Source organism: Perna viridis, chromosome 6 (genome assembly GCF_037379345.1).
Source record: "Perna viridis isolate PV_CMFRI_1.1 ecotype Kerala chromosome 6, ASM3737934v1, whole genome shotgun sequence".
In the NCBI taxonomy this organism is placed as follows: Eukaryota; Metazoa; Mollusca; class Bivalvia; order Mytilida; family Mytilidae; genus Perna; species Perna viridis.
Genome location: NC_142450.1, coordinates 9,838,209 through 9,864,696, shown reverse-complemented (window position 1 = coordinate 9,864,696; position 26,488 = coordinate 9,838,209). Strand labels below are relative to the sequence as shown.

At 34.4% G+C, this 26,488-nt stretch overlaps 2 protein-coding genes across 5 annotated transcripts; both read right to left on the bottom strand.

The window, feature by feature from the left end:
• Positions 1–542: 542 nt before the first annotated feature.
• Positions 543–11,875, bottom strand: LOC148613574 (uncharacterized). Of its 4 annotated transcripts, XM_088586982.1 has the most exons (7): positions 10,165–11,873; positions 9,670–9,735; positions 8,692–8,847; positions 7,311–7,358; positions 3,846–4,553; positions 2,930–2,968; positions 543–1,738 (listed from the first exon to the last, which is right to left on the bottom strand). In XM_088586982.1, the coding sequence occupies exons 1-7, from the start codon at positions 11,554–11,556 to the stop codon at positions 1,529–1,531; spliced, it is 2,619 nt and encodes an 872-aa protein (XP_088443108.1). In that variant the 5' UTR covers positions 11,557–11,873; the 3' UTR covers positions 543–1,528. The 4 variants fall into 4 exon arrangements, with proteins under 4 accessions (XP_088443108.1, XP_088443109.1, XP_088443110.1 ...); XM_088586983.1 differs by lacking the exon at positions 2,930–2,968 and having other exon boundaries at positions 10,165–11,872; XM_088586984.1 differs by lacking the exon at positions 7,311–7,358 and having other exon boundaries at positions 10,165–11,872.
• On the bottom strand, positions 11,670–17,005 carry LOC148613573 (uncharacterized). The gene is made up of 2 exons (XM_088586987.1): positions 15,567–17,005; positions 11,670–11,783 (listed from the first exon to the last, which is right to left on the bottom strand). The coding sequence occupies exons 1-2, from the start codon at positions 16,827–16,829 to the stop codon at positions 11,772–11,774; spliced, it is 1,275 nt and encodes a 424-aa protein (XP_088443113.1). The 5' UTR covers positions 16,830–17,005; the 3' UTR covers positions 11,670–11,771.
• Positions 17,006–26,488: the final 9,483 nt, after the last annotated feature.

Here is a 26,488-nt window from a genome sequence, read left to right as displayed (position 1 = left end):
AAAGGGTACCAGAAGAGGTGTGACCTAGACAGGTTTAAGGGGTTCAGTTAATACAGTTCTTACTGTAGTAGCTCCATTTTATAATATAATTTCACTCAAGGATACTTTCTCTATTTGAGAAGACCATTATTTGATCTCTGCATCATTGGTTTTGCTCGTAAATTTTTCACTAGAATATTAGAAAAATGAGGTTTTTGACAGAGTTATCTGCCCTTTAAATGTTCATTTACAGTGCAATTCAACGAAATTATATATCAATGCACCAACAGGATAATTATGGACAATCTTGTTTTTTTCCCTTGATTCTGATCGTACAAACAGTCAAATTACAGTATGAAGATGATGGCTTTTATTCATACCATGTTCCACCCACTGCCTGATTCTTAAAAAGACTGATACTTAATATGCAGATTTTAGTTTAGGTCAAGATATTAGATATTGCCCGCTTTTTTCTTAAAGAAAGTTTTGGATGAGATGTTCTGAATCCAGGCATCCCCTGAATTTGAGGCCGATATATTCAAGACTTGTTTTGTAAGTCGATCGCATTATTTGAAAAATTTAATGTATATTACAAAAAGAAATTATACAAATATTAGTTAATAAGTGCATCTCCTTAACAACAAAAGTATAGCACCTAAAATTATCACATTACGGGGGAACTACAGAAATATCACTGGTAATCTATACAGAAATACCAGTGAAATACAGAAACTTCGTACAGAAATATCACTAATACTCCGCACAGAATTATTACTAGTATTCGGTACTGTACTTATAAAAAGCACTGGTACTCTGTACATAAATATCACTGGTACCATGTAGATGACAGAAATATCACTGGTACTCTAGTACAGAAATATACTTTTTATCAGATTCGTCGATTCTTTCTACAACATAAACACTACTAATTACTGCATTATTTTAAGAGTCTCAAATAGTTAATAGTTCTGTGACAAGCATTAAACCCTCAACTCCCTACATCAATAAAATATATGCCTGGGACGGAATAATAAAAGAAACAAAATATCAATTCATCACAGAACCTTACATCACATTGAACTACATACAATTCAGACTTATAAAAACACCATCATGCAAACAGATATATGTAGCTATACCTACACACAAAATAAATTTTGTATTTTAAATAAACAATACTACTAACATTGGACTACTTATTTTGATCAAGAATTAGTTATCACAGTTGGCTTATACTGATTAATGAAATATCTTGTTTGGAGACTAACTGACAATTTTCTCCAATCTCCTGCGCAGATGGTATATTCGCTATTTCAAAGCTTTCACACTTATAAGCTAGCGGAGTGAGACGTATTAAATCAGGAAGCGGTTATATGTCTGCGGAGGAGATTGAATTTTTTCAAGAGCAGTAATGTTACAGGAAGTAATGAACTATTGACGCCTTCTATCCGAATGTTCTGTCTACTGCCTATAAAACATAAGCACTTACAGTCTGCCAAACCTAAATTTCTTACATAATCCTAATACACTAATCCATTTGTCAATGTTTTCATCCACGAATTATTTCTTCTCTGTACTTCTTGTAAGCTATTGGGACTTCTTTTTTATTTGTGCTAAATCTAGATTTGATATAAAGAAACTTGTCGTCGTTGGCGTCTCTAGGTATCTCGTAAATCTTCAGCGGTGTATGATGGTTTCTGTGGTGTTCGACCTTCATCCATCCCCCACCAACTCTAACCATGTGAGCCTTTCCTTTGGGCTGGAAATAGGAAGAAAAGTAAAGTACTCGATGGGAGAAAAAAATCCTATGTGGTTAAAAGCAACATTTCTGCTTAAATTTAGTTTTTAATTTTCAAAGCAAGACTGAAATTTCTTTGTTTTACTCTATCATTATAAAATTTGTAACGAATGCTGTGCATTTTTATATAACAACAGACTTTTTCATTTTAACTAGTTGTACTGTTGTAATAAAAACAAATTACAAAAAGATAAAAAGCATTTAAACTACATTTCCTTAAGAAAGTTTTGTTAGCAAAACAACCTGAAAGCAAACATCATGGGGAAGCATCCACAACTAATTGTGTAGTCAGAACCTATTATTTTCATCTTCGGTGCCACAAACCACCTTCACAGATTACACGACAGTGTTAAGGTTAGTCATGACCTGAGCGAGGCAAGGACAAGGGTCTATATAAACATGGATCGAAATATCATGAACTTTCTTTGCAAGTAATCTATTCATAGCAGGAAGTCCAAAATGCAGTTTTTTTTTGCGAGGAAGTCAGCACATTAAAATACAGATATTCGTATGAAAAACTATCAAGTTACCCAACGATTCAATCACAAGCTTGTCAAGAACTTTTTAGGGCACAAATGTGGTGCTGCGGATGGTCAACGATTTTGATAACTTAAGAGAGTCTAGAGATTATACGGCTAAACGAAGATCAAATGGAGCTATTATGGATGCCATACTTATGAAGATGTGAAATATAGTAGACATGGGGTTATTTTTGTTTTGCATGTATAAGGGTCCATATGAAATTTGGTATGTATAAGAAAACACTTTCTTCATTCTATCTGTAAAACTGTAAAAGTCCCTTCGCAACATTTTCGTGAAACTTTTTTGAAATATTGCAATTGTCAAAGCTATCCTAACAGATCGAACAGAACTTCGTTTACTCAAAGCAGAAATGAAAAATCATTGAAATAACCTATCATAACTATGTTTAAATAACTATGATATTAAGAAATCACAAAAAATAACCGTAAACACTTTAGGTCCATTTATATCAAAAAGGCGCTCACTCTTCCGCAGCATTAATGTAATTTATTTCAAATATCAGTAACTTTCATAATAAATTGAAGAGTGCACGTTAATACACGACAGCAAACTTTCCACGTGACAACATTGTTATGCTTCAAGTTCACAACTTGTTCCAATTTTGTTTACCTTTTTCATGAGGGGATACTGAGAGTCCTCTGGGTCATCCTACGTAGCAGTAAAATTTATTAAAAAGCGACATGTTTAACAAAAAAATCAATTTGGTATATTCAATGTAAAAAAAGTCCAGTCTAGAATCATGTTGAATGTAGCTATTTAAATTTGTACTTAATTATAAGCATTTAAGTAAGACAAGAAATTCAAGAGAAACATATTTAATGCATTACCTGGAATTTTTATTGTACGACTATATTTTAAAAAAAAATGGAACGGTATTTATTAAGTTTATAAAAATTGTGCAATAAGACAAACATAAAAAATAAAATAAAAATACTCATGGCGGCTAAACATTCCAGCATTATGTATATAGCGGGCGCCAGTTCTTGCATGCATAGCACTACATGTATATAGAAAAAAAAACAATATGGGCAAGACTTAGACAACTAAACTTTTTAACCGTAGTTATAAATTGCAAAGCAAGTAACTATATCATACATCATTTATTGACCTAAGCAGACAACATAAATAAACATATAAAATGCATGCTGTTTCACCACCGAATGTTACAATAGCGTACTATTCATGCAGCTCTTTCCCAACCGAACTTACGATAACAAACTATGTATGCAGCTCTTATACAACCGAGTGCAATGATAGCTAACTAATTGTGCATGCAGTTCAATCTTTGACAGCCAAATACGGCAATGGCGACTATAGCCATACAGGATAATTGAGGACAAGTTGCTACATTCATCTCACTGAACGCTAGTCTTGTCTTAGTTTGACTATTATCAACGATAAATTCTGATCCATCTAGGCAAGGTTATATCTAACATGAACGGTTCAATAACAAACATGGAACTAGGAGACTATGTAATAAATACAAAATCATGCAAAAGCTGTCATATAATTGTGCATTTTATACCGAATTATCCATCCCAACTTTTACTGGTGTGAGGTAGGTATCTTCCAACTCGGACTGATTTTTTGTATGCTGTGTCATTTCCTTATCAATAATCACCAAAGGGTTGTCATCCTTATTTTCTGTCCGTCCATCAAAATCTGGCAAAACTACATAGCGAGGCTCATCGTCATCTCCACCTTTCTTTCGTTGAAATTCTGTGGAGTATTTTAAGGGTTCTATTTTATCAGTATCTGGATTTACATACATCAGGGTTGAATTAAGATCTGACCTTTCTTTATCATACGGTATTCCCTTTTTATTGCTGTTCATATAAAAAGATGGTCCACGAGTCAGTTTCGCACCATATTCCTCAATTCTGACAGATCCACTTGACTTTTTTCCAGAATTGTGACGTTTTAAGGAGGATCTTGGCACAAAGTCTGCGTCACTGATTTGGACTGGTATCTTCTTCAAATATGTTTCCACTTGGTGTGTGGGAGTTGTTGACCTTGTTGGTCTATTTCGTCCTGATTTCTTCGATTTCTTTTTCCCTCTTGTGTCAACATATTTTGGATGGTCATACACAGATGTCTTGTGTATAACCCGCATGCGCTTCTTTGCTGCTCTTCTGTTAGGAGGTAAAGTACTGCCAGGTTTATAGTAGGGACCATAGAACGTGGTTTTTCCGGTCAGTGGTACTGTGTAAAATTTGTCAGTGGTCATTACTCTCTACAAATGACAAAGATAAAACAAGCATTTCTTATAGGTCCATCCACGTTATTGCGGTTCGCAGACAAAATATTTGGTCATTATAAAGGCTACCTATCATGAGTGTATATTACACACTATCATCTTTTCTCGCAATTCAATTCTAGCATTAAACATTCAAGATACTGATCAGAAAAAAAAACAATGAAACTATTGTGAATATTCACGTCAATCTATCAAGTACATTGTGTACAGAATCATAGCCATGAAGCTGTTTAGTTCTATTGTCAATGTATTACATTAGTAATATTTTTTCTCCAAGTTACACACACACACATATATATATGGACCATACGTGTGTAACTACCGGTATATGGAAAGTATATATATGGACTGTATGTGTGTAACTACCTATACAATATGTGGTCTTGTCAAACAGCTGGAACTTACTAATGTATATACCATATTTTATGCGTATTTTAAATTGAATCAAAACTATTAAGAATGAACTAAAATGATTTGAAATAATGACACATAATGACAAATTAAGTTGAACAAAAGCAAATATTAATATTGATATTGATAGCCAACATCTTTATATTTTTACTGCTGTGGGAAATGCTTCAATTAAAAAACCCATTTTAAACAAACAAAATGATTCCTACTATCGATTGATTGCCCGATTCCTACTATCGATTGATTGCCCAGATCACATCATTTAAAACAATACACATTTGGCCAGGACTGTGAAGTGCCTCCGGTTACTTTAAATTTATATATATATATTTTTTTAATTTTGGTTGATTTACAAAGGGGGTTACATGAAACGAGTAAGGTATTTCGAAAAGGGAATGGGGGCTATTTCGAAGTTGTTGGTAATTAAGAGGTATTACCTCAGATTGGTTTTGAGAAATGGGGGAAAAAGCTGGATCTGCAAAAAAAAAAAAAAAGTGAGACAAGACTGGAGAAATTATTTGGGTTCTATGGCCCTGCCTAGTGTCGTAGTCATTTTTTACAATTAAAACATTAAGTGTATACAAATGACATGATTCTGGATTATAAGAAAACCTAAGTCAGTTTGGATATTCATTCAGTTAATTCAGTACGCCAATGTGAGTTAATGTCATTTTAATACCAAACATAAATTTGAAAAAAAAATGTAAGTCTGATATTAGGTTAAAAAGCTTCACGTGTAAGCTGTATTACATGCAATGATGTACAGATCACACATTTCAAAACATCTCCATTCAAAATCATTTCTTACTTAGTGTTTATACGGCTTTGTCTACAATGCAGAGTTCAAGATTATATTCAAATAAAATAGCAACAGGAATGTAAATGGGGTGGGGAGTAAAAAAAATATGACAGTTGAACTGACTACATGGTGAAAATATTTAATGATTTGAATTCGATCCAAAATATCGCATTAACATGAAAGTTTAGTGAGGCTTTTTAAATGTATACTGCATTAATTATTTAGTGAGCGGTTTTTATGAAGGCTTGGTTGTGATATTTCAGAGACCAAATAATGAACACCATTCACATGTTCAATACATGTAAGGACTGTTTACTTAATTCATAAAATAAGATCGCGTTTGTGTGGTTCTTGGTTCACAATTTTGAAAATGTCAACTAGACCACAAACGCCTTCAGTGAAGACATAAGAGGGTTAATCATTTAATTTCATTTCTACAAAATTTGTTAGCAACGGTCGTAAGAAATTTTACATTATATAATATCGGGAGGGAGGACTATTCAGGGGCGGATCCAGACACTTTGAAAAGGAAGGGTGCCAGTCGTGAATCCTCAGAAAAAGGGAGGTGCTAGGACATTCTTTGCCATTTTTTGGTAAATTTTACACATGAAAATTACCAATTTTCCAATAAACAGGGGGCACCCCCTGCACCCCCTCTGGATCCGCCATTGCTACCACATCATTTGAATTTGGCCAAGAGTTTTTTCACTTTACTTCTATGCAGGGGCAAAGAAGTTACCTCAGTAAATGATGTTGGTTTCCATCCAATTTTGATGGTATTATGTATGTATTCTAATTTAATCATCGAGTTAATCATATCAAGACTTCTAGCTGAAGTTTTGACATGACAAGTCTATTTTACGCGTTAAATGAAATGTAAAATGAATTTATCCACGGTTCTAGATTGTAACAGTAAAATATGATAGTACATTCACAACCAGAATAACACTATAATGTGCAAAATATTTCGTCTAAGATCTTATGATATTTGACTGAACCATGCACTAATCTATCATGACTATACAATCCTAATGTGAAATTGGATACCAATTTGCATGACAACATTCCATTATTTGAAATTCAATAAATCTTGACACGTTCAAAAAAGCAAATACTTCTCCACATAATGTTTTCCCTAAAATGCAGCTTATATTAGAACTGTATATGTTGCCTTTTCACAACACATATTCACCCATTTCACAACAGTTCGTTCGTGCGGTGAAAAGTAGGAGACGGGTAGCTTAGAAAAATAACTGAAAAGAAAGGCAAGTTTCTGTAACGATGATCACAGTAGCTGGTGTTCTATATGAAATCATTATCCACAGGTAATATGTAAATTTTGGCCAAAAAAGTTAGTGAAAAACTATATATTCTCAATTGTAAAATGTGATCATGCTGGTTATGCAATATATATTGTAAATCCAGAAGTCATTGATTTTTTTTTCTGGCTCTAAGACTTGCTCCATGCATCCTTTATATATAACTGATAAGATATACACCAAGAAAGCATTCCAAATTTTTACCTCGTGGCCATTTAAACTTTCGGTATCAGTGGATTCTGCCATAATATCCTTCAAATAGTGAAAATGTTAAAACACACAACTTTTAAGGGGTAAAAACATAAAAAAAAATATTTTTTTAATAATTGATATAACAAGAAACGGGAAGGAAAAACGCAGATTAAAAAAAAATCAAAGAATATCTACTTTTTAACAACAAAACAGAAATTAACCTCAAAATATCTTTAGCAGTAATACAATCTTAAGTGAAAAAAAACTTATTTAAAAAAGAGGACTTTACCAAGGCGAATAAAAGTAAAAATCTAAAAACAATTGCAACATTCATGCTAGTTATACGAAGTACAAGTACTACAGGGCATTATGTAAATCCGACCCTCTTCTATAGTATGGTTATAAAAAATGGAGACTACTTTTAAAACAAGATACAAATAAATGCAATCATGAAGACACAAATTTTCTACAGCCACCAATATTGACTAAATCGGAACTACTCCGCCTTTCTCGTTACACAGGACATTTATAGTGCAGCCGGAATGGCCGGAAAGTTCCGATTGAACATTGGCTAAAATCTACTTTAATTTTATGGTTCTCTAAAGTATTTTAATATTAAAACCGTCTTCAAAAATAAATAGTCCATGCAGATATATAACGTTTTTATACCAAATTGATATAGAACTTGTTGGGATCCTCTGTTCTCTTGAAGTGTAAAACTCGTAGTGAAACTTTAGATGGCAGACCTTTATTCCACCTTATCAAATCCTTCAAATACAGTCCACAAAATGAATGACACCACCACTCATTCGCGATATTCTATATGACGATGATGGTTTTATACACATAAATATATATTAGTATTTATTATTACTATTACATAATAGTAATTATAATGACATTCTTCATAGGCGGGTCCAGAAAGTTTATAAGATGGGGAAAGGTCCAATCCACAAAGTTTATGAATGGGTGAGGGTCCGACCCAAAGTTTATACGTGGATGGGGTCCGATACATGAAGTTTATAAAGTGGTGGTCTGATCCAGAAAAAAAAAATAGTCTTTGCTATCATTTACAAAATTTATCAACAAAAGAGGGTTTCAAACACCTAAACCTCCCCCTGGACCCGCCACTTTTCTTAGGTTTAAGCTGAAAAACTTGCTTAGAAGAATGATGCTTAACAAACGATAAGGCATGTGCTCAGTATATATACATAAGAACGTGATATGAAGATAAAGGACATGTTTACTCTATTGCTACAGAGCGGAAGGAGGATGTATAGTTAGAAATTTAAACAGTAAAATCCCTATCGCACCCTATCATTAATTCGACAAAGTGCAGTTGTTTAGAATTAAGCTTTACATCGTTTAATAAGAAATTTAAAATTAGTTTTACCTTTTCTGGCATTAAATTTTTCTTAGAAGAAGTTGAGTATTCGGACGGTTCATAGTAAGCGTATCGTTGCAGGTCAGATTCAGTGCGCTTAAGTGGAAATTCTTTCTTGGGTGCTTCATAGTAAATTTTAGACGAACCGGGAACAACTTCAAGATCCTTAATATAATATAAAAAAATACTTTTAGGTTACTGCAAATAAAAAACAATGTATCATTTATCAAAGATCATTAAAATCATGCCATGCTTGCTAGCTACACAATATTGATCCGAGTGCACAGAAACAGAAACCATGCAAATAACTTTTCCCCGAGTAAAAATATTTGGTGATTTCTAGTGAAATATTTGACAGTTCGCTCAGGTATATTAAATAAATTTAAAACTTTATTGAAGTTCCATAAGAAATCATAAGGCGTGGTGACATTTTGGTTTTTCAAGCATTGGTAAAATTAGTTTCATGATAGTCAGTTTTATCATTTTCAAGAATCTTTTAAACAGTCCTTATAAATAACTTTCTTAAAAACCTGAGAATCAGGTATGATATTGATTTTTTTTCTAGAGATGTGTTCTAATTATCAAGTCGGGTAGTTTGACAATAGCACTTTGCACCTGTTCTATCGATTTCAAGTAAACTATTATCATGGAAAATATAACGATCGCCATCTATGGAACTAGTCATGTGTCAAAATGTTAAGAGAGATATAAACAGACCTAGCACAAGATGCTAAACAAAAACTGCTCATAGACAGTAATTCGCATGCGACGAAAGACAGAGCATTGCTAAAACTGTATCCTCCCAAGTCAGGGTTTTGAGTTCACCTTCGCTCCCTCAAACCCCGATTTGGGAGGATGCTAAAGCTGGTGTTTGACCATAAAATGATGATATATTCGAAAAGACCTTACGTATTGAAACTGAAATACAACTAGCACTACAAAGAACCAGCATTTGTTTATGTGCAGTTGATTTTGTGAAAGCTTTACCTCGACTCTGTCATAAACTGGTTCGGTTTCGTTTGGCTGTTTGAGGACAATCTGCATTTCCTTTTCCTGATAAAAAAACAACGGCTTTGTCTAAGCATGCATCTTTATCATAAGGGAGAGTCCTACATGTTTTCTATCACTAATGAACTAAAGCTAAAGCTAACAATAAATGTATGTATAAAAAGTATAAACTGCACCATTCACATAATTTAAACAATTCACTACAGCATGTTGAGTATACACAGACTGTTTCGCTTTCAAAAAAAGACTATTTTTTGGGGTAAAAATTGTTGAATTGCGTTTATCTGCGTTACTGATTATGATTGCATTTCATTTTTCCCCACTGAATTAATGGAAGAAATGAAAATAAAAATACTCCTCCAGACAAAGAACTATTGTTCTACATGTACGTGTATGTGTTATGTTACAGAAAAGAAAAGGTTATACTGTGGAAAGAAAGATAAACGGAAAATGGAGATTTACTGATGATGCTACCTTAGATTTCTTCTTCTTTTTCTTTGGTTTAGGTGGTTTTGGTGGTTCAGGCGTTGGAGTCCTCGGAGGAGGTGTTGGAATTCTTGGAGGTGGTGTAGGTTCCCTAGGAGTCGGTGGCGCTGGCTCGTGTACAACTTCCACAGTCTCTGTTTGGTAATAATGTGTTGCTGTTTTGATTTTCCTGTGTTTTTGTTTCCTCAATGTTTGTGTTTGTACATTTCGGAGAATCTTTCTTGGTTTCGGTGGCTGTTGAATCACGTAATTAGTTGTCATCTGACACCCAACATCTCGAGTTGGTGGTCGAGGAGGGGGTCGGGGAATCACGTACTCTTTTGGTAAATCTATATATTCCTGTCTTTGTAATGTTTTATCGTTACTTAGTTCTTTTGTAATGTAACCTATAGGTTGCCGTTCTCGTGAACCTGACGTCACGTATCTAACCTCACGTTCCTCCGACCTAGGCCTTCTAGAAACGTAAACGACTTCTTTATTATCAACACGTCTTTCACTTGAGGGACGACTTCTTACCACGTAACTTCCACGTAAATCAGAATCGTCAGCAACTCTCCTAGTGACAACCCGTTCCCTTGTTGGTGGGCGTCCTCTTACAACATAACTTTCACGTAAACGAGAATCATCCAATACTCTTCTTGTGACAACTCTTTCTCTGGAAGGCACAACTATTTCACTAGCTGGTCGCGCTGACTGCACCAGATAACCATCCTGCGTTCTTAATGACGCGGTTTTATCTCTAAGAACATACTCACTTTGAGGTCTTGATCGTACCACATATGAAGTTCTAGGAGTATTTCCGTCAACTATCCTAAGAACCGGTCGTTCATTTTCTGCTACCATACGTTTTGTAAGGATTTTATGATCGCCCTCATAAAGTCGTCTCCTATTACCCTCCCCTTTAGGGCGTACAGGGACCATATATTCTGAATCTGCCTCACTCATCGTTTCATATTCTGTTTCTTCTTTTTGATAAACAGTGTTTGACTTTTCTATGCGTTCCCCGCGTGTAAGTTCACCATCGTCCATAACAACGTACCGTTTAGACTGGCCACTTTTTCCTGAAGTACGATACACTTTTCTCCCGTCTTCGTCAATATATACATTCCCTTTCCTACCTTCTGGCGCGTACTGTATATGTGAAGCCTTCATACGCGGAGATCTCACTTTACGCTTAGTTCTTGAACTCTCCATTTTATTCCCAGTTTGTGAATCTTTTATTCTCATACGCTTACATCCAGACCAATATTCACTATCTATTATCTCTACACATCCACATGATATCGGTTCGTCTTGTTGTTTGTTTGTCTTTTCTTTTGTCTGTTTATTGTCGATCAAGCTTTCACGATCGTCCTCTCTGTTCTGTCTATTCTTGCTCATCAGTGTGATCAAGCGTAACGCCGATTACGTCGTTAATAACTCCCACCATTAGAGTGAAAACATTTTTCCTCCAGTACAAACCTATACCTATAATTACTACATAGATTTTAATCCGTCGCTTTAAGTCCTTGGTTACGGACTGTTTGTAACCAATAATAGGTTGGGAATAAACTGTCACTCCATTTAGCTAACACAAATAATATTGATGGAGCATGTTAGACGAAGTGCTAGAAAGACAAACACTGAAAAATTATTATTTACATTAATTTTAAGTTAAAAATTCTTTACCAATATTGGTTTGAAATTTGAGAAAGATTTAATCAATTTAATAGAATATAAGGACATACAACGGATCGTTGTTTCGCTCTAGTGGTTCGTCAGCATTTTTTTGTAGTTAGAATAGGGGGCGATTGTTCAACTAAGGCCGTTATTTGTCATGTAAAAGATTTAAAAGATAGCTTTGTTCTTTTCGCACACCAAAAACAAAACATGTGCTTGACGCAAGGTTTTTGTTTCATTCTATAAGTACACACAAATGCGCCTTGTACATTGACATGAATAGTATTTAGCTTTAATACACTAATCTAGATTTAAATCTGAAATTAAGTATCAGCATTCTTTGATCCACTTGACTGTCTAATGACAAGACGGTTTTAATTAGTAAATAATAGCCATTAATGCGCATGGCTTATTGATTTATAATGCAATTAGTGTATTTCAATGTCATCCGTTTTCCAATAGATATATATAGTATACATTGAACAAAGATGACAAAGTAAGATTATCATTGATTATTAATTTTCTTACTGTCTTCCTAATCGTGGACGTATATCGTGAATAATAATGGTTTGCTCAAGGACAAATTGAACCCGAGCAGACACTGAGCTGGTACTTTAGAGCACACCAGAGGCAAGAAAATCTTAGAATTAGTGGAAAATCAGGATTTCATGCAAATAAAGTGTATTGTTTCTCTCATTTTTAGGGGATAAGATGTACGCTAGACACGTCCGTCCTTGGATTCACGCCTGTACACCCGATCTAAGTTAAATAATAAGTGTTCAAGGGCTCTTGGGTCGCTTTAAAGATTATGATATCTTAAACGAAATTTTAAGATTCAGTTCTTATAATTCAATAGTAAAAAGGGGAAATACTCTTACTGTTTTTACCACCAATTCAACCCCCTCCCGTTTTACACGTTTAAAATATACAGAATTAATGATAAACTTCGAGGTTGTTCGTTAAAGTCTTTAAGTATTACCATATTTTTTCCCGACTGTTCACAATTGTACTGAAAAATATTTCCCATGCTTTTCTCTGTGCAAACAAACCGAAATAACATATCTTATCTTATTTTATATGAAATTTATATAAACGTATTATATATTCCCTGAACGAATCAAAAAACAGGATTGATTCTGCTTTCATGAATGTTGTGTTTTGTTAAAACTAGTTTTAGCAAATCCATTAGTTGCCCACAAATTGTTTGATTTTCGATAAATGTGTGACCCTTATATGTGTTTAACTCTGCATCCAGGCAATATATCTTGACCCTCTAGTTGAACATTTTAGGCTATCCTATTGGTATTCTATGTATTTATGTACATACTTTTATAGGGTTTAAATTCATGTTGAAAACATTATGACATTAATTAAAAATAAAAATTCACAATTTTTGTCAAAGACAAAACAAAAACAAGAAATCAGAAAAAACCAGAACAAAACAAAACAAAATAAAAAAAGAGAAAAAAATGAAAAGGAAAGAAAAGTAAAAAGAAAGAGAAATTTAATTTTATTGTGAAAATTTTGCCTCGTCTTTCGACTTTCAAGATTTAACTTAACGCTAGACATTTAGATGTAAGAAAACTAGTCACTAAACTGAAAAGAAGACATGAAGAAAATGGTTATTAAACTGAAAAGTAGACATCAAGAAAGTAGACATCAAGAAAAATTGTCACTAAACTGAAAAGTAGGCATCAAGAAAAACAGTTTCTAAACTCAAAAGTAGACATCAAGAAAAATTATTACTAAAAGAGTAAATGTAGTGTAACATTCTAACAAAAAAGAGCACTTGGAAATTTGTTCTTGTCGTCATGCATTCAATTCGTCGATCTATAATGATATAAAAATTGTATTATTCTACAGTAAACCCAATACCTATTTTAAGAGTAACCAAGGGAACCAAGATTCTAGCGGAAATCAAAAGAATGCAATCCAGGGACAAAGACTAGACATGGAAAACAGACAAACACAACAATGAACATAAAATAATCAAAATAATACATACAAAGTAACAAAACTAAATGAGCAACTCGGATTCCACTAAAAACTGGGAGCATGGACCAGGTGCACCGGTAGGGTAAGCATCGTCTGCTTTTCTAGAAACATCCACCGAGTTGCTCATAACAGGTCAAGTCCAGGGTGGACGAAAGAGGAAAGGAAAACTGACACGTTGAACAAATCAGTTTTCGTGGTGCAAATGGATACACCGTAACGATCCACAAGTTCATTATGACGACCATAAAACTTCTGTAGTGAAGACTTCAATCTTGTAGCAACATAACCATGTTCCAGAAGCCTAATTATAAGAAGTCTAGCGCAATACAAAAAGTCCGCGTTGTTACGGCAAGCCCTGGCATAACGTATGAGTTGTGATATGAAAATTCCATACGCAGGTGCTGAAGGGATGATGCCAAAGACGAAAGGAAAGTTGACAATTCTGAACGAAAAATAATTGCGTTTGTCGTATAGTTTTCCTTTTCCATCGACCTCTAAGTGTAGGTCAAGATATGAGACTGACTTCACTGTCTGTAGTATCCTTCGTCTCAAGTTCTTTGGGGTAGATGCGATGTATCAAATCCCCGAAACTAGGATTGTTTAACGATAATACGTAATCTATATAACGGAAACTGAGGTTGAAGGTTCTAGTCAAACGACGCTCTTTCTTTTGGATCAGAATTCTCTCGACATTTATGGGCCTTATACCCATACAAGAGATTTATGCGGCATTAAAATGTTCCTGCTTATTAAAAACGAGGATTACGACTTTGGTCTTGCACTCATGTATTAAATTGACCGCCATTATTCAAAGAAAATACATGTCCATCATAATTAAGGGGTTTTTTTTGCTACATAAATTACAGTTCATTAAGACTGGGTTCCAATTTGCCAATTTTCTTGCTAAATTAAAGCTATAAACATGCTTACCACCATGCAGTTTGATAGAAAATACACAAGCACTATGACTACAAATTTTATCAAAACTGGAATCCTTTACGCTTCAATCCGTACATGATCTAGAACCCACCTTCTATAAAAGACTTTTCTCCTCTCCAATACATTTTTGCAGTGTCATCGAAAGTCAGGTGAAAGCGGAAGCATTATTCGGTCAGTATCATACCGTTCATATATTTTATGCTGGTAACACTATCAAAAGTCTTATTTAATCAGATTGTGGGACAACACACAGAGAAACAAACTACATCAAACATTTTTTTCAATATCAGTATCAACATTGTTTTACATTACTATACAACTAATCGAAACCACTTGAGCTGTTTAGAAGTATAATTTCGCTTATACGAGATTTCAACAAGTTAAATCTTTATTCGAATTATTTTCCTTTAGAGTCCTCTGATAATGACTACATTCCTTCGCGTGTAGCAAAAATGGCCGAGTAGTTCCGATTGGCATATCTACATATAGCGCTTTACATCTTACAACTTCACCATATTCTTTGAGCGGATTTGGTAAAGTCGAGCTTACAAGAAATGTAGATGTGTGAACAGACAAACGGATGGAGGAACGGACTGGTATACATGATTATTACCATATGGCCTCCCAATCTGTGTGTGGGGGTTTAAAAACTAAACTTTATTCAGAAAGGGCATATATATTTTAAAAGTGCATGGTTGTTAGAATCATAACCACACCCTTAGTCGAATAGACAACTTCATGTATTTAAAAGAAACACCTACAATAAACAACCTCATGTATTTAAAAGAAACACCTACCTTTGGCCGTTTCCTCAACTTCGGCTTTGGCCTAGGAATGCTGTCTTTGAGCTTGTATCTATCGTCACCATTCTGATCAAGATAAGTTCTGACTTGGCGTCCGAGAGGTTCACGTGGCATTTCTTTGACTTGTAGACCTTGCACACGACCCGTCACAACAACCAACGTTTCCGGAACTTGTCGATTTTCTTCTCCCAGTATTGTGGCAGTTGAATAAAATTCAGAAACACCCTCGTAGTGATCGGAGGAATCGTCGTCAGATGTTTCTCCTATTGGTACTTCATTTACTGGAACCGATTTTGACGAGTTTACAGTATCTTTAGTGGTATTTCTCTCATCTCGACCCGACCTTTGCTTCATCAAAAGATAAATGTCATAACCTTCTTCATAATGTTGTTGTCTTTTTGGTTGTAAGGTGCCTTTGACTGGTATCTCTATCACTTCCAGGTCTTCTTCAGACTTGCATGAATCCCTCCAATCTTCTAACTCGGTTTCTGATTCTTTTTTAGTGTCGTTTAGGCCAACGTCACGAATTTTTGCCTTCGGATTAGAACTAAACAGTTTTCCAGTTGAATTTCGCGTGCGATTAGCTTTCAAACTTTCAAAAGAATAATGTTTTTGTATTTCCGTTTGTACCATTCTGTCAACTTCTTCACATTCTTGAAAATATAGCAATGGTAATGACTGAACTTTTTCAGTCGCACTTATTGTCTTTTCCGTCTGAATACCTAAAATTTCGTTCTTGCGTTCTTTGTTTGAATATTCACAGGCTTGATTTCTTGGCGTTGTAGACATTGAGTCAGTATAAGCTTCCTTAGACATATATGATCTATTACTGAGTGAGGTGCTATAGCGTAAGGAAGATTCCTCATCAAAGTTCACCTTACTCCGTGTTTGACATGCAGTATTAGATTGTACATGTACCTTGTGCAGCCTTCCAAGTTTACCAAGTTGTTTATCATATTTTGGTAAAGGAGTTGAATCAAGAGTGCAGTCTAGTCTGAAGGTGGAATGTAGAGAAGCCAACTTCTCTTCTTTGGCATTTGGGAAATACATTCCGTCATACATATCATCAGCATATTGGACGACATCCACACTTCTTACACGTTTAGTTGTTAAATTGATTGGTCTGGATGTCTGTCCTGGATGGCGTTTAGTTCCTGGTAATATCCCAATGCAGCCATTCTCACCAATCACTACTTCCGGTTGCAGCTCAAACCTGTCTTTTGACCAACTTGTTTTACTATGCTGCAGCTGAAGCATGTCTTATTGTTAAATATTCCTGTATTTATATTGCTAACGCACTGTGAGGTTTTGCATCTTTCCAGGTAAAATATGCATATATTCAACTCGGGACGTATTTAATTCAAAACATAAAAGACAAAAGTCATAAAGGTTCGTTGGATGTTTCATTACATATTCATTTAAATCATCCAAGAACAATGAAATAAATTGATAAATATTTTAGTTTATTGAACTAAGTGTAGAGATGAACTAGATTAAAAATTACGGAGTTATTGTGACATTTAAATACTTGGTTATTTTCATAAAATGGATAAATCATTTGGTAAAATGTAGTATGACTTATTGTAATGATTCATTGCAGTGGCTGGGTCAATATGTTTGTTAGATAAGTACAAGAACACATATACAATTACCCATCTATCATAAATGGTTCGGGTACATTTTTTTCTGTCAGGATTGGGCAGCTACCACTGAGGTATCTCCGACATGGCTCGGTAAGCCATGCGGTAGACTCGACATAGTTCGGAATTCTCCGCTGAGACAGTCCCGATACGGTTCCGGTTAGTGTAGTGAAGCAGAATAGCTGAAGGAACGTTTAAAACAAGTACCAAAAGAAAGAACAAAATATTGAATCTGAATTTTAAACTTTTTCACAATTATGTTTATTACATTTTCCAATATTGCGTGAAAAGATGCAATGAATGTTGCCTGAGTTCCTGTGCTGCAGAACTTGAAAAAAGGCAAATCGCGCGAGTATGTTTGCTAATGAAATTCATGATTAATTTTTCATAGACAGTATACCGACTTGACATGAAACTGATATACGGCCGCGGGAAAATGCGAGTCTCTACCGAGCATTTTCACTAGTTCGAGCCGATTTTTTGTAAAGTCAATGCACTGTTATTGTCTTAATACTGCAATAATGTTTCAAAAGAACATGAAATAACCAAAATAATACATACCAAGTAACAAAAGTAAATCAGCAACTGGGACTCCATTAAACACAGGGAGCATGGACAAGGTGCACCGGTAGGATAAGCGACCTATGCATTTCTAGAAACACCCATCGAGTTGCTCATAAAAAAGTTAAGTCCAGGGTAGACGAAAGAGGAAAGGAAAATAATCGTATAATCCAGAATCACTTACATATGATCTTAAAACTGATGAGACAACTGTTATACGTATTCTACTTCATACCTATACCCTAATCTTTAAATCTGAAAGTTGATGACAAAGGTGATGGTTCTTAATGTAAAAATATTGAAATCCCCCTTTCTTAGTGGCTGTATACCAATATCTCAAGCCTATAGAGTATATATTTCATAGTTGATTCATTACTGTCGTGTATGTGATATATACGCTGAATATGTTATTAAAACTATGATACTGTCAAAAAGATTTGAAGACAGTAATTTGTTTAAACTTAGTTGACATTATCGTAATTCAATTGGCAATAATCACAACCGAAGTTTGATGATCGTCACCATAATTTAATTGGAGACACGGATCGCGACAATCTTCGTTTTGTATGTTTGCGTCATTCAGCAACATCTTCTAATTTTATCGAAATACATTGATTTGTAGTACTTTGTATCTTAGTTTCCAAAATATGGTTATTTTGTTGTGATGCAAGCGTTCATGCATATGTCTTAGAATATTTTTCTTGTTCAATATTTTAAAATGTTTGTACCGTAATTTCATTATACGATGCATACGTCAAAACCTCGGAAGAATCATTATAGGTTGTTTTTGTATTTCTTGATGGTGTCTTGCTTTGTGATATTGATGAAGTATGATTATGTCACTCTCGATAAGCTAGTCCGAATTTCCTCTGACCCTGCAACCCTCCTCTTTTTTATTTGGATATTGATATGTCGGGTTGGGGTCAGAACGATGTGCCATACAAAAAGTTGGAGATTTAGCGGTACCGCGGAGTATCGCCCTTAAACCGCTTGTAACGACTTTCAAATTGAAATTGTGCATGTCACACCTACCTAGTTCGATTCCGGAATTATTTTCCTGTATGCTGATACCAAATTTGCTACAAAAATTACATTTATTATTGAAATTTCGATAATTTTCCACGAGAGACTCTGTTTTGTTGACATTTTAAACCGTAATAGAGAGTAGGCGGAGCTTGTTACTTTAGGAACGGAAGGGTAGCGGAGACGTAATTTTTCAGCGGAATTTTGAAATAGTCTGTTAGATTCCGGTTTTAAAAATCGTTTCTGCTCCGTTCCGTTCCAAAGGTAACAAGCTCCGCCTACTCTAAATCTCCAACTTTTTGTATGGCACATCGTTCTGACCCCAACCCGACATATCAATATCCAAATAAAAAAGAGGAGGGTTGCAGAGTCAGAGGAAATTCGGACTATCGATAAGCTTGTTTTATACACACCTACGATGTTGACACAGCAAAAAGTATATCTGTTAAACCATGTTATCCTGTTTCAGTGTTTTGTATGGAACGCCTGAACTGTCTGATGAGATTCACATTTGTTTACGTGTTGTCAATTTTATATTACTTGCTGTGGTTGTATAATTACATGTGGTCATTTTGTATTTACGTTATGTAGGAACATCTTTACATTATGTCGTTTTGTCTTTACGTTCTGTTATTTCGTCTTTACTTTCTGTCATTTCGTCTTTACGTTCTGTCGTTTTATGATTACGTTATGTCAACATATATTTACGTTATGTGGATTTATCTTTACGTGCAGTGGTTTTCTTATAACGTGAGGTCGTTTCATCTTAACGTTATGTCGATCTCTAAATACTTTATGTGCATTTTCTTTTCTTTACGTGCAGTGATTTCTTTTTTACATGATGTGGTTTCTTTACGTGATGTGGACAAAAATTTCATGATGACGTGTGACCCCGGAACTTTTCGATCCGGTGTAAACTTCAAATCAGTCCGTATAATGCAAAATAGACGTCACAACGCCGATTAGAAAAATGCTGAACGAAATATACTTGGGTAGTCTATCCAGCCACCCTAGAGTGTTTATTCTATTATAGTAAAAAATAGCTTATTTGTTATTTACGTTCAATATTATCTCAATTGATACACCTGGGACTCTGTTGATGACTTGTGGCGATTTTCGTAGTCAGAATATCTTTTTTTAATTCCAAAAACATGGGAATTTCGACTCCCGCGAAAATTTGCATAAATTCGACTCTAAACCACCAAAACTAATTTTCAAAAAAGAATTTTCAAAAAATGTTAAAAATATTACCCCTACCCCTAGAAAACTGGTCCCAGTATCAAACATAATTTTCATTCACAGCATACCGACACTGTGAAACTCGTATTTTAGGCATTCATGCCAAAGTGTTCATTGAGTCGAAATTATCGGACAGCTCCTTAAAGTTAGAGTAAAAAAAATAATAACTAGGTGAGCTATTTAGGGTCCTTGAGCATCTTGTTTACTTTTTTTATATTCATAACTTCTTTTTTTTTTGCAAAACGAAGTAAATTCACATATGTATGTATCAATATGCTGCCAAATGTCTCAGCTTTACAATGATACCAAGAAAGTTGCGGTAACACTTGGGTTTTGTATCAAAATGAATACAATGGAACTCTGTCTCATAGAAATGGCTTAAATTGACATCGTTTTCAATGTCAAAACCCCTAGAGTATTTATTCTTCAGTAAAAAATGGCTTACTAGTATTTGTTATTTATGTTTTGGATATTCACAACTGATACTTCTTGGATTCCGTTGGTGACTTGTAGCGATTTTCGTAGTCAGAATTTATAAACCAAAACAAAAAATAATAATAAAAAAAAAAATGCAAAAATGGGAATTTCAATATTCCCGTAAAAAGTCGCATAACTTCGACCCTACAAGATATTACTTGACTGAAAAGTCTCAAATTTTGAATCATTCGATAGAAATTAAATTTCCTGAATTAATAAACCACCATTAACTGATTTTCAAGAAAGATTTTTTTTAAATGTTTTAAAATTTAACCCCTTCCCGGAAAAACTGGTCTCAATATCAAGCATAGTTCTCATTCACAGCATACCGACACTGTGAAACTCATTTTTTAGGCATTCATAATTTAAAAATGATTATTTGCCCAAAATATCTGAACAATTCAGGCGTGTGATTTTTTATAGGGTTACAATTACTATAAAATCGTAAAAAGTAGAATTTACAGAATTTCTTCTATATCACCCGTAATTATCTTTTTTTTTTCAGAATACCGTAGTTTAAATAAGCTTTTGTGTGATACAGTAGATTTGTATAGTGTCTAAGCTTTCAAATCGGCCAGGTAATTAATGTTTGAACTTTTCCAAGCAAAAATTACCACCCCTACCCATGAAAAAAAAAACTCAACATGAACCAAAATGTTAATTTTTAACATATAAACGGCGTACACTGGGCATGTTGCGGGCGATTGCTTTCATTATCGATGCATCCAACATATTTGCTAATTTAAAGAGCGTAGGCGACAATAATGTGTTTTATTTTCATAAAAAAGGGAAAATTCATAAAGAAATTCAAACGCTTGAATTGATCGGATATGTTTAGTAAATCATTATCTTAATTATGAATGCCTAAAATATGAGTTTTACAGTGTCGGTATGCTGTGAATGAAAATTATGTTTGATACTGAGACCAGTTTTCTAGGGGTAGGGGTAATATTTTCAATTTTTTTTTTGGAAAATTCTTTCTTGAAAATTAGTTTTGGTGGTTTATTAATGTAGAAAATGAATTAAGTCACGCAATAACTTGTAAAGTCGATTTTATGCAAATTTTCGCGGGAGTCGAAATTCCCATGTTTTTGGTTAAAAAAATATATTCTGACTACGAAAATCGCCACAAGTCATCAACAGAGTCCCAGGTGTATCAATTGTGATCATATTGAACGTAAATAACAAATAAGCTATTTTTACTATAGAATAAACACTCTAGGGTGACTGGATAGACTGCCCAAGTATATTTCGTTCAGCATTTTTCTAATCGGCTTTGTGACGTCTATTTTGCATTTTACGGACTGATTTGAAGTTTACACCGGATCGAAAAGTTCCGGGGTCACACGTCATCATGAAATTTTTGTCCACATCACGTAAAGAAGAAATCACCGCACGTAAAGAAAAGAAAATGCACATAAAGTATTTAGAGATCGACATAAAGTAAAGATGAAACGACCTCACGTTATAAGAAAACCACTGCACGTAAAGATAAATCCACATAACGTAAATATATGTTGACATAACGTAATCATAAAACGACAGAATGTAAATACAAAATTACAGAACCTAAAGACGAAATGACAGAACGTAAAGACGAAATAGCAGAACGTAAAGACAAAACGACATAATGTAAAGATGTTCCTACATAACGTAAATACAAAATGACCACATGTAATTATAAAACCACAGCAAGTAATATAAAATTGACAACACATAAACAAATGTGAATCTCATCAGACAGTTTAGGCGTTCCATAGTTTTGCAGTACCCATACATACTTGAAGTATAATTCAGTGATTTTATAAATGCTCGGTATTGTATAGTTACACATTGCATTGACAACTACTTTATGATTTATCATATGTACTCAATATTGATAAACAGAGATCCCGGCCTGTTTTGTACCCCAACTTTGTTGTGATCATTTTACTGTCTTTGTGATAACGATCCTATTAGATTGCATCCTCCCAAGTCAGGGTTTTGAGTCCACCCTCGTTCCTTCAAACCCCTGACATCACTCATTCATATTTAGCGGGTACCGTCCAGCGTCATCTAGTGAGTTACCTAAATTTAACCCGGATCCAAAATCCAATCAAGTCACTCGTAATAGAAATTCTTCGATATAATTTACAAAAATGGCTACATACACATAACGTCAATTTATTTCGCTAAAGACTCTAAACAGAATCTACAGTTATCATTTTTCGTCATATTGAATCATTTGTGACATCTTACAACTATCAGTTACTCGTATCATTGTTTACCTTTCCACAGACATTTTATGTCAAATCAATTTTCATTGGTGCTTCGCACCCGGAGAAGCAACCGATCGGAATTTGCTGGACGATAACCGCAAATTATGAACGAGTGAGGTCAGGGGTTTGAAGGAGCGAGGGTGGACGCAAAACTCGGGAGGATGATTAGATTGGTGCATAATAATTTACGTTTAACCATTTTCCTCCATTTAATAACAGACAATATCGCATGTTATTTAAAGCAAGTAGACATTTTAATAGCATTATTCTTCTAAAAGTATTACAATTCGAAGATACCAATAAGAACATCATTTGAATTGTACAAATCGCACGTTTTTTACATATTCATTTTCAAATGAGTATCCTTTTGTTCGTTCAAGTAAAGCTGTGTTCTGATGGTTGATATTCAATTCTATCAATGATTTAACGAAAGGAATATCCCCTTACATAACAAACATGGTTAAATCCATCATTTTGAAATTTCAAATTAAATGAGTCAGTAGAAAGACTGGCTGTGTGTCATTTGATAATCATACAAGATACAATGGTGAGATTAATCATTTTAAACCTTGATCTATTTATACTAGCAGCGGATCCAGAAATTCTAAAACGAGAAGGAATGCTCCGGTGATTTTCAGTATTTTTCCTATATAACATGTATGAACGCAGACTGGTATTGCCCAAAGAGCAGATTTGAACATATATACATTTTGTCTTGAATGTGTTTGCATTGTCTAGAAAACACCTCCATTTGTTGTTATCAATAATGAATTATACACATGTTGATAAATATCCATTAACATATGTAACTAAATATCTACTGATATCAATAAATGGGGAATAAACTCCCCAATGGCTTACCATAACCATAAGACAAGTCATATACATATTGCAATGCTCCTTTCTTGAAGGTGTACTTGCATGTGTTGAACTTGCCAATTTCACTTTATGTAGGTAAGCTTGGTAAAATTTGTTCCTCTAATTCTGGACTCTCAGATTTTTTTAAAAGTTAACAGAAACCAACAGTGTGGTATCTGTCAGTTACATGGATGACCCTTTTTTTAAAATGGTAGGGGCCTGACTCCAAATTAAACAGGAGCCTTCCTTTAGTAGTTATAATATAAATTTCATAAAAAAATTTCATAACAATTGATCAACCATATTAACTAAAGTCATCGCACGAAAACCAAGTGAATATGGACGACGACGACACGGACATCGCTGTCAGCACCATACCAATATACATGTACGATCGCATTTTTTTACGGTGACACTATTATATTAAACATATACATATAGGTTACAGACCACCAATTCAACCAATGAGCATTTGGAACGTCCTACGCAGAAATTACCCCTGTTCTTCATAGTGCTGTGAAAAAAAGTTCTCATTTTATTCAAAAAATTCAAACAGTTTCTGAAAGAAAAAACATTTCTGTACATTTTATAGGTGCATTTTACTTCTTGTGATGTGAAGCCTAATCTCCATAATGATTTCTAAATATACCCCTATCTTGTGAAAACATTGGGATTTCCCATGCTATTTATAGACCCTTCACTTCCGGTGACCAGTACTGCACTGCAAGTCTGCTAACCCCACATGCCATTCTGAGGATTGTGAGCTGACATATGTAGAATCATGCTGATATATAGTCCTCTGCAGGTTAAAGTTAAGGTAAAGTCCAGAGAAGCCATTGAATATTGTGAAATTAGCATAGAAGCCTATGGGAAGTGGAATTAGTAGTTTATAGCCTATATATCGGCAGATTCTGGGTTTGAACATGCTCCATTTCCAATTCCCTAAAAAGCCTGTCAATTACTCTTCCTTAGGACCAAATTAGTAGTGTGTGATTTGCTAAGAATTTACATCTATAAGGTCTTTGTTTTTACATTCGTCCTAGTTAAAACGGTTCTCTAGCAAAAGAGAATAAAACTGCATAATGAAAAAAATTCTCAGTTACAGTCATGTACTCAACAGAGAACATTCGAAATTCTTATGAAACAAAATTACAATACCGGTACACGAAGGATTTTAAGGCTAAATCCATCCATACTGGCCAACAGCTCACACTTCAAAATCAATATTTCAACTTAATCTTGTATCAAACAATTTCATCAACTTCTAAATAGTTATATACATTTCTAGGCTGAAAAAAATGTTTTCTTGGACAAAAACTGTATACTACAGTATTTGTTTTGCAGCTGTATACAATATATCCGGAGGCATTGCCAGTATTATTTGGTTTCAGAACCAACATAACCTGCATGTACATTCAGCAAAACACTGACATTAACTTTACTTTAAAATCTCTATTTCATTAAATCCTGTAAATCTTCTTAACAATTCAATAAAACTTAGTTATTTTTACGTGTACAATATTTAAGTATGAAGGAGACTAAATTATGTTTTTATGTACATGTGCAACTTTACTTAATTGGCATGAAGTAATAAACAAAAATGATAAAATTAAAAATCATATGAAGGGTTTTCAGTACATGTAGTTTGACATGTACATATATAGCAAACTAAAAATCGTTGGAGCACTTACATGTACACTGTAATTTTAAATGTACATAACCTCTATCTATTTATAATTGATTGTAAACACACATGCCGGGAGTGTGCTCTTGGCCGTGGATAATCCCTTTTTCTGCGCTTTAAATATTTTTTTGTTTTGACCAACACCGGGGCCGTCAAAACAAAAAATAATATTATCTCCAGCGCCGAATCCAAAAAAGGGATTAGGCCATAGACTAAGTCTATTACATGTTTAGTCTTTGCATATTTGGTTTTCATTGTATTCTGATTTGGTGTCACTATGACTTATTTCGTTTCAAAAATTTAAATAAAAATGAAAATAAATCCATACCTTCCGACTCTACAAAATTTTAGAGTGGTGATCGGAAACATAACATTATCTTTTGTACTGGAAAGTGTCGATTTTATCCCAAATAGTATTCTGTTGGATAAAAAATTCAGCAGATATTGTAGGCTGTACAGCGTGCAGATCACAAATTGGATCACTAGGTCACGGATCGACATAAAATCACGAGTGATGCTTTTAATTAATTTAATGAATGAACGTGGACAACTAATTTCCCCGAATACACCATGACCGACATTCACGGGTATGATTAAGCCGGGAGACTGTATAAACGCTTTGATGCTTTACACCGTCCGTGAGGGACCCTAAATGATAGCCAATGACTATACCGTCATGCATTACGAATACCACATACAAGTGCAAGACAGGTCTAACAGTATTGAGTATATATGTTAGCACGAAAACGACAATTAAACCAAGTAAAGGCTAAAAACCACTAATTCCACTTCCCATAGGCTTCTATGCTAATTTCACAATATTCAATGGCTTCTCTGGACTTTACCTTAACTTTAACCTGCAGAGGACTATATATCAGCATGATTCTACATATGTCAGCTCACAATCCTCAGAATGTCATGTGGGGTTAGCAGACTTGCAGTGCAGTACTGGTCACCGGAAGTGAAGTGTCTATAAATAGCATGGGAAATCCCAGTGTTTTCACAAGATAGGGGAATATTTAGAAATCATTATGGAGATTAGGCTTCACATCACAAGAAGCAAAATGCACCTATAAAATGTACAGAAATGTTTTTCCTTTCAGAAACTGTTTAAATTTTTTTAAATGAGATGAGAACTTTTTTCACAGCACTATGAGGAACAGGGGTAATTTCTGG

Bases quoted from the DNA above. Each gene is read 5' to 3' on its own strand.
- LOC148613574 (XM_088586982.1), bottom strand. From the start codon at position 11,556: ATGAGCAAGAATAGACAGAACAGAGAGGACGATCGTGAAAGCTTGATC. The intron at 8,848-9,669 runs GTAAAGCTTTCA...TATTATATTAAG, and splicing joins CAGTTTATGACAGAGTCGAG to GATCTTGAAGTTGTTCCCGG. The intron at 2,969-3,845 runs GTATAAAATGCA...ACTGCTACGTAG, and splicing joins AAGTTGGGATGGATAATTCG to GATGACCCAGAGGACTCTCA.
- LOC148613573 (XM_088586987.1), bottom strand. From the start codon at position 16,829: ATGCTTCAGCTGCAGCATAGTAAAACAAGTTGGTCAAAAGACAGGTTT.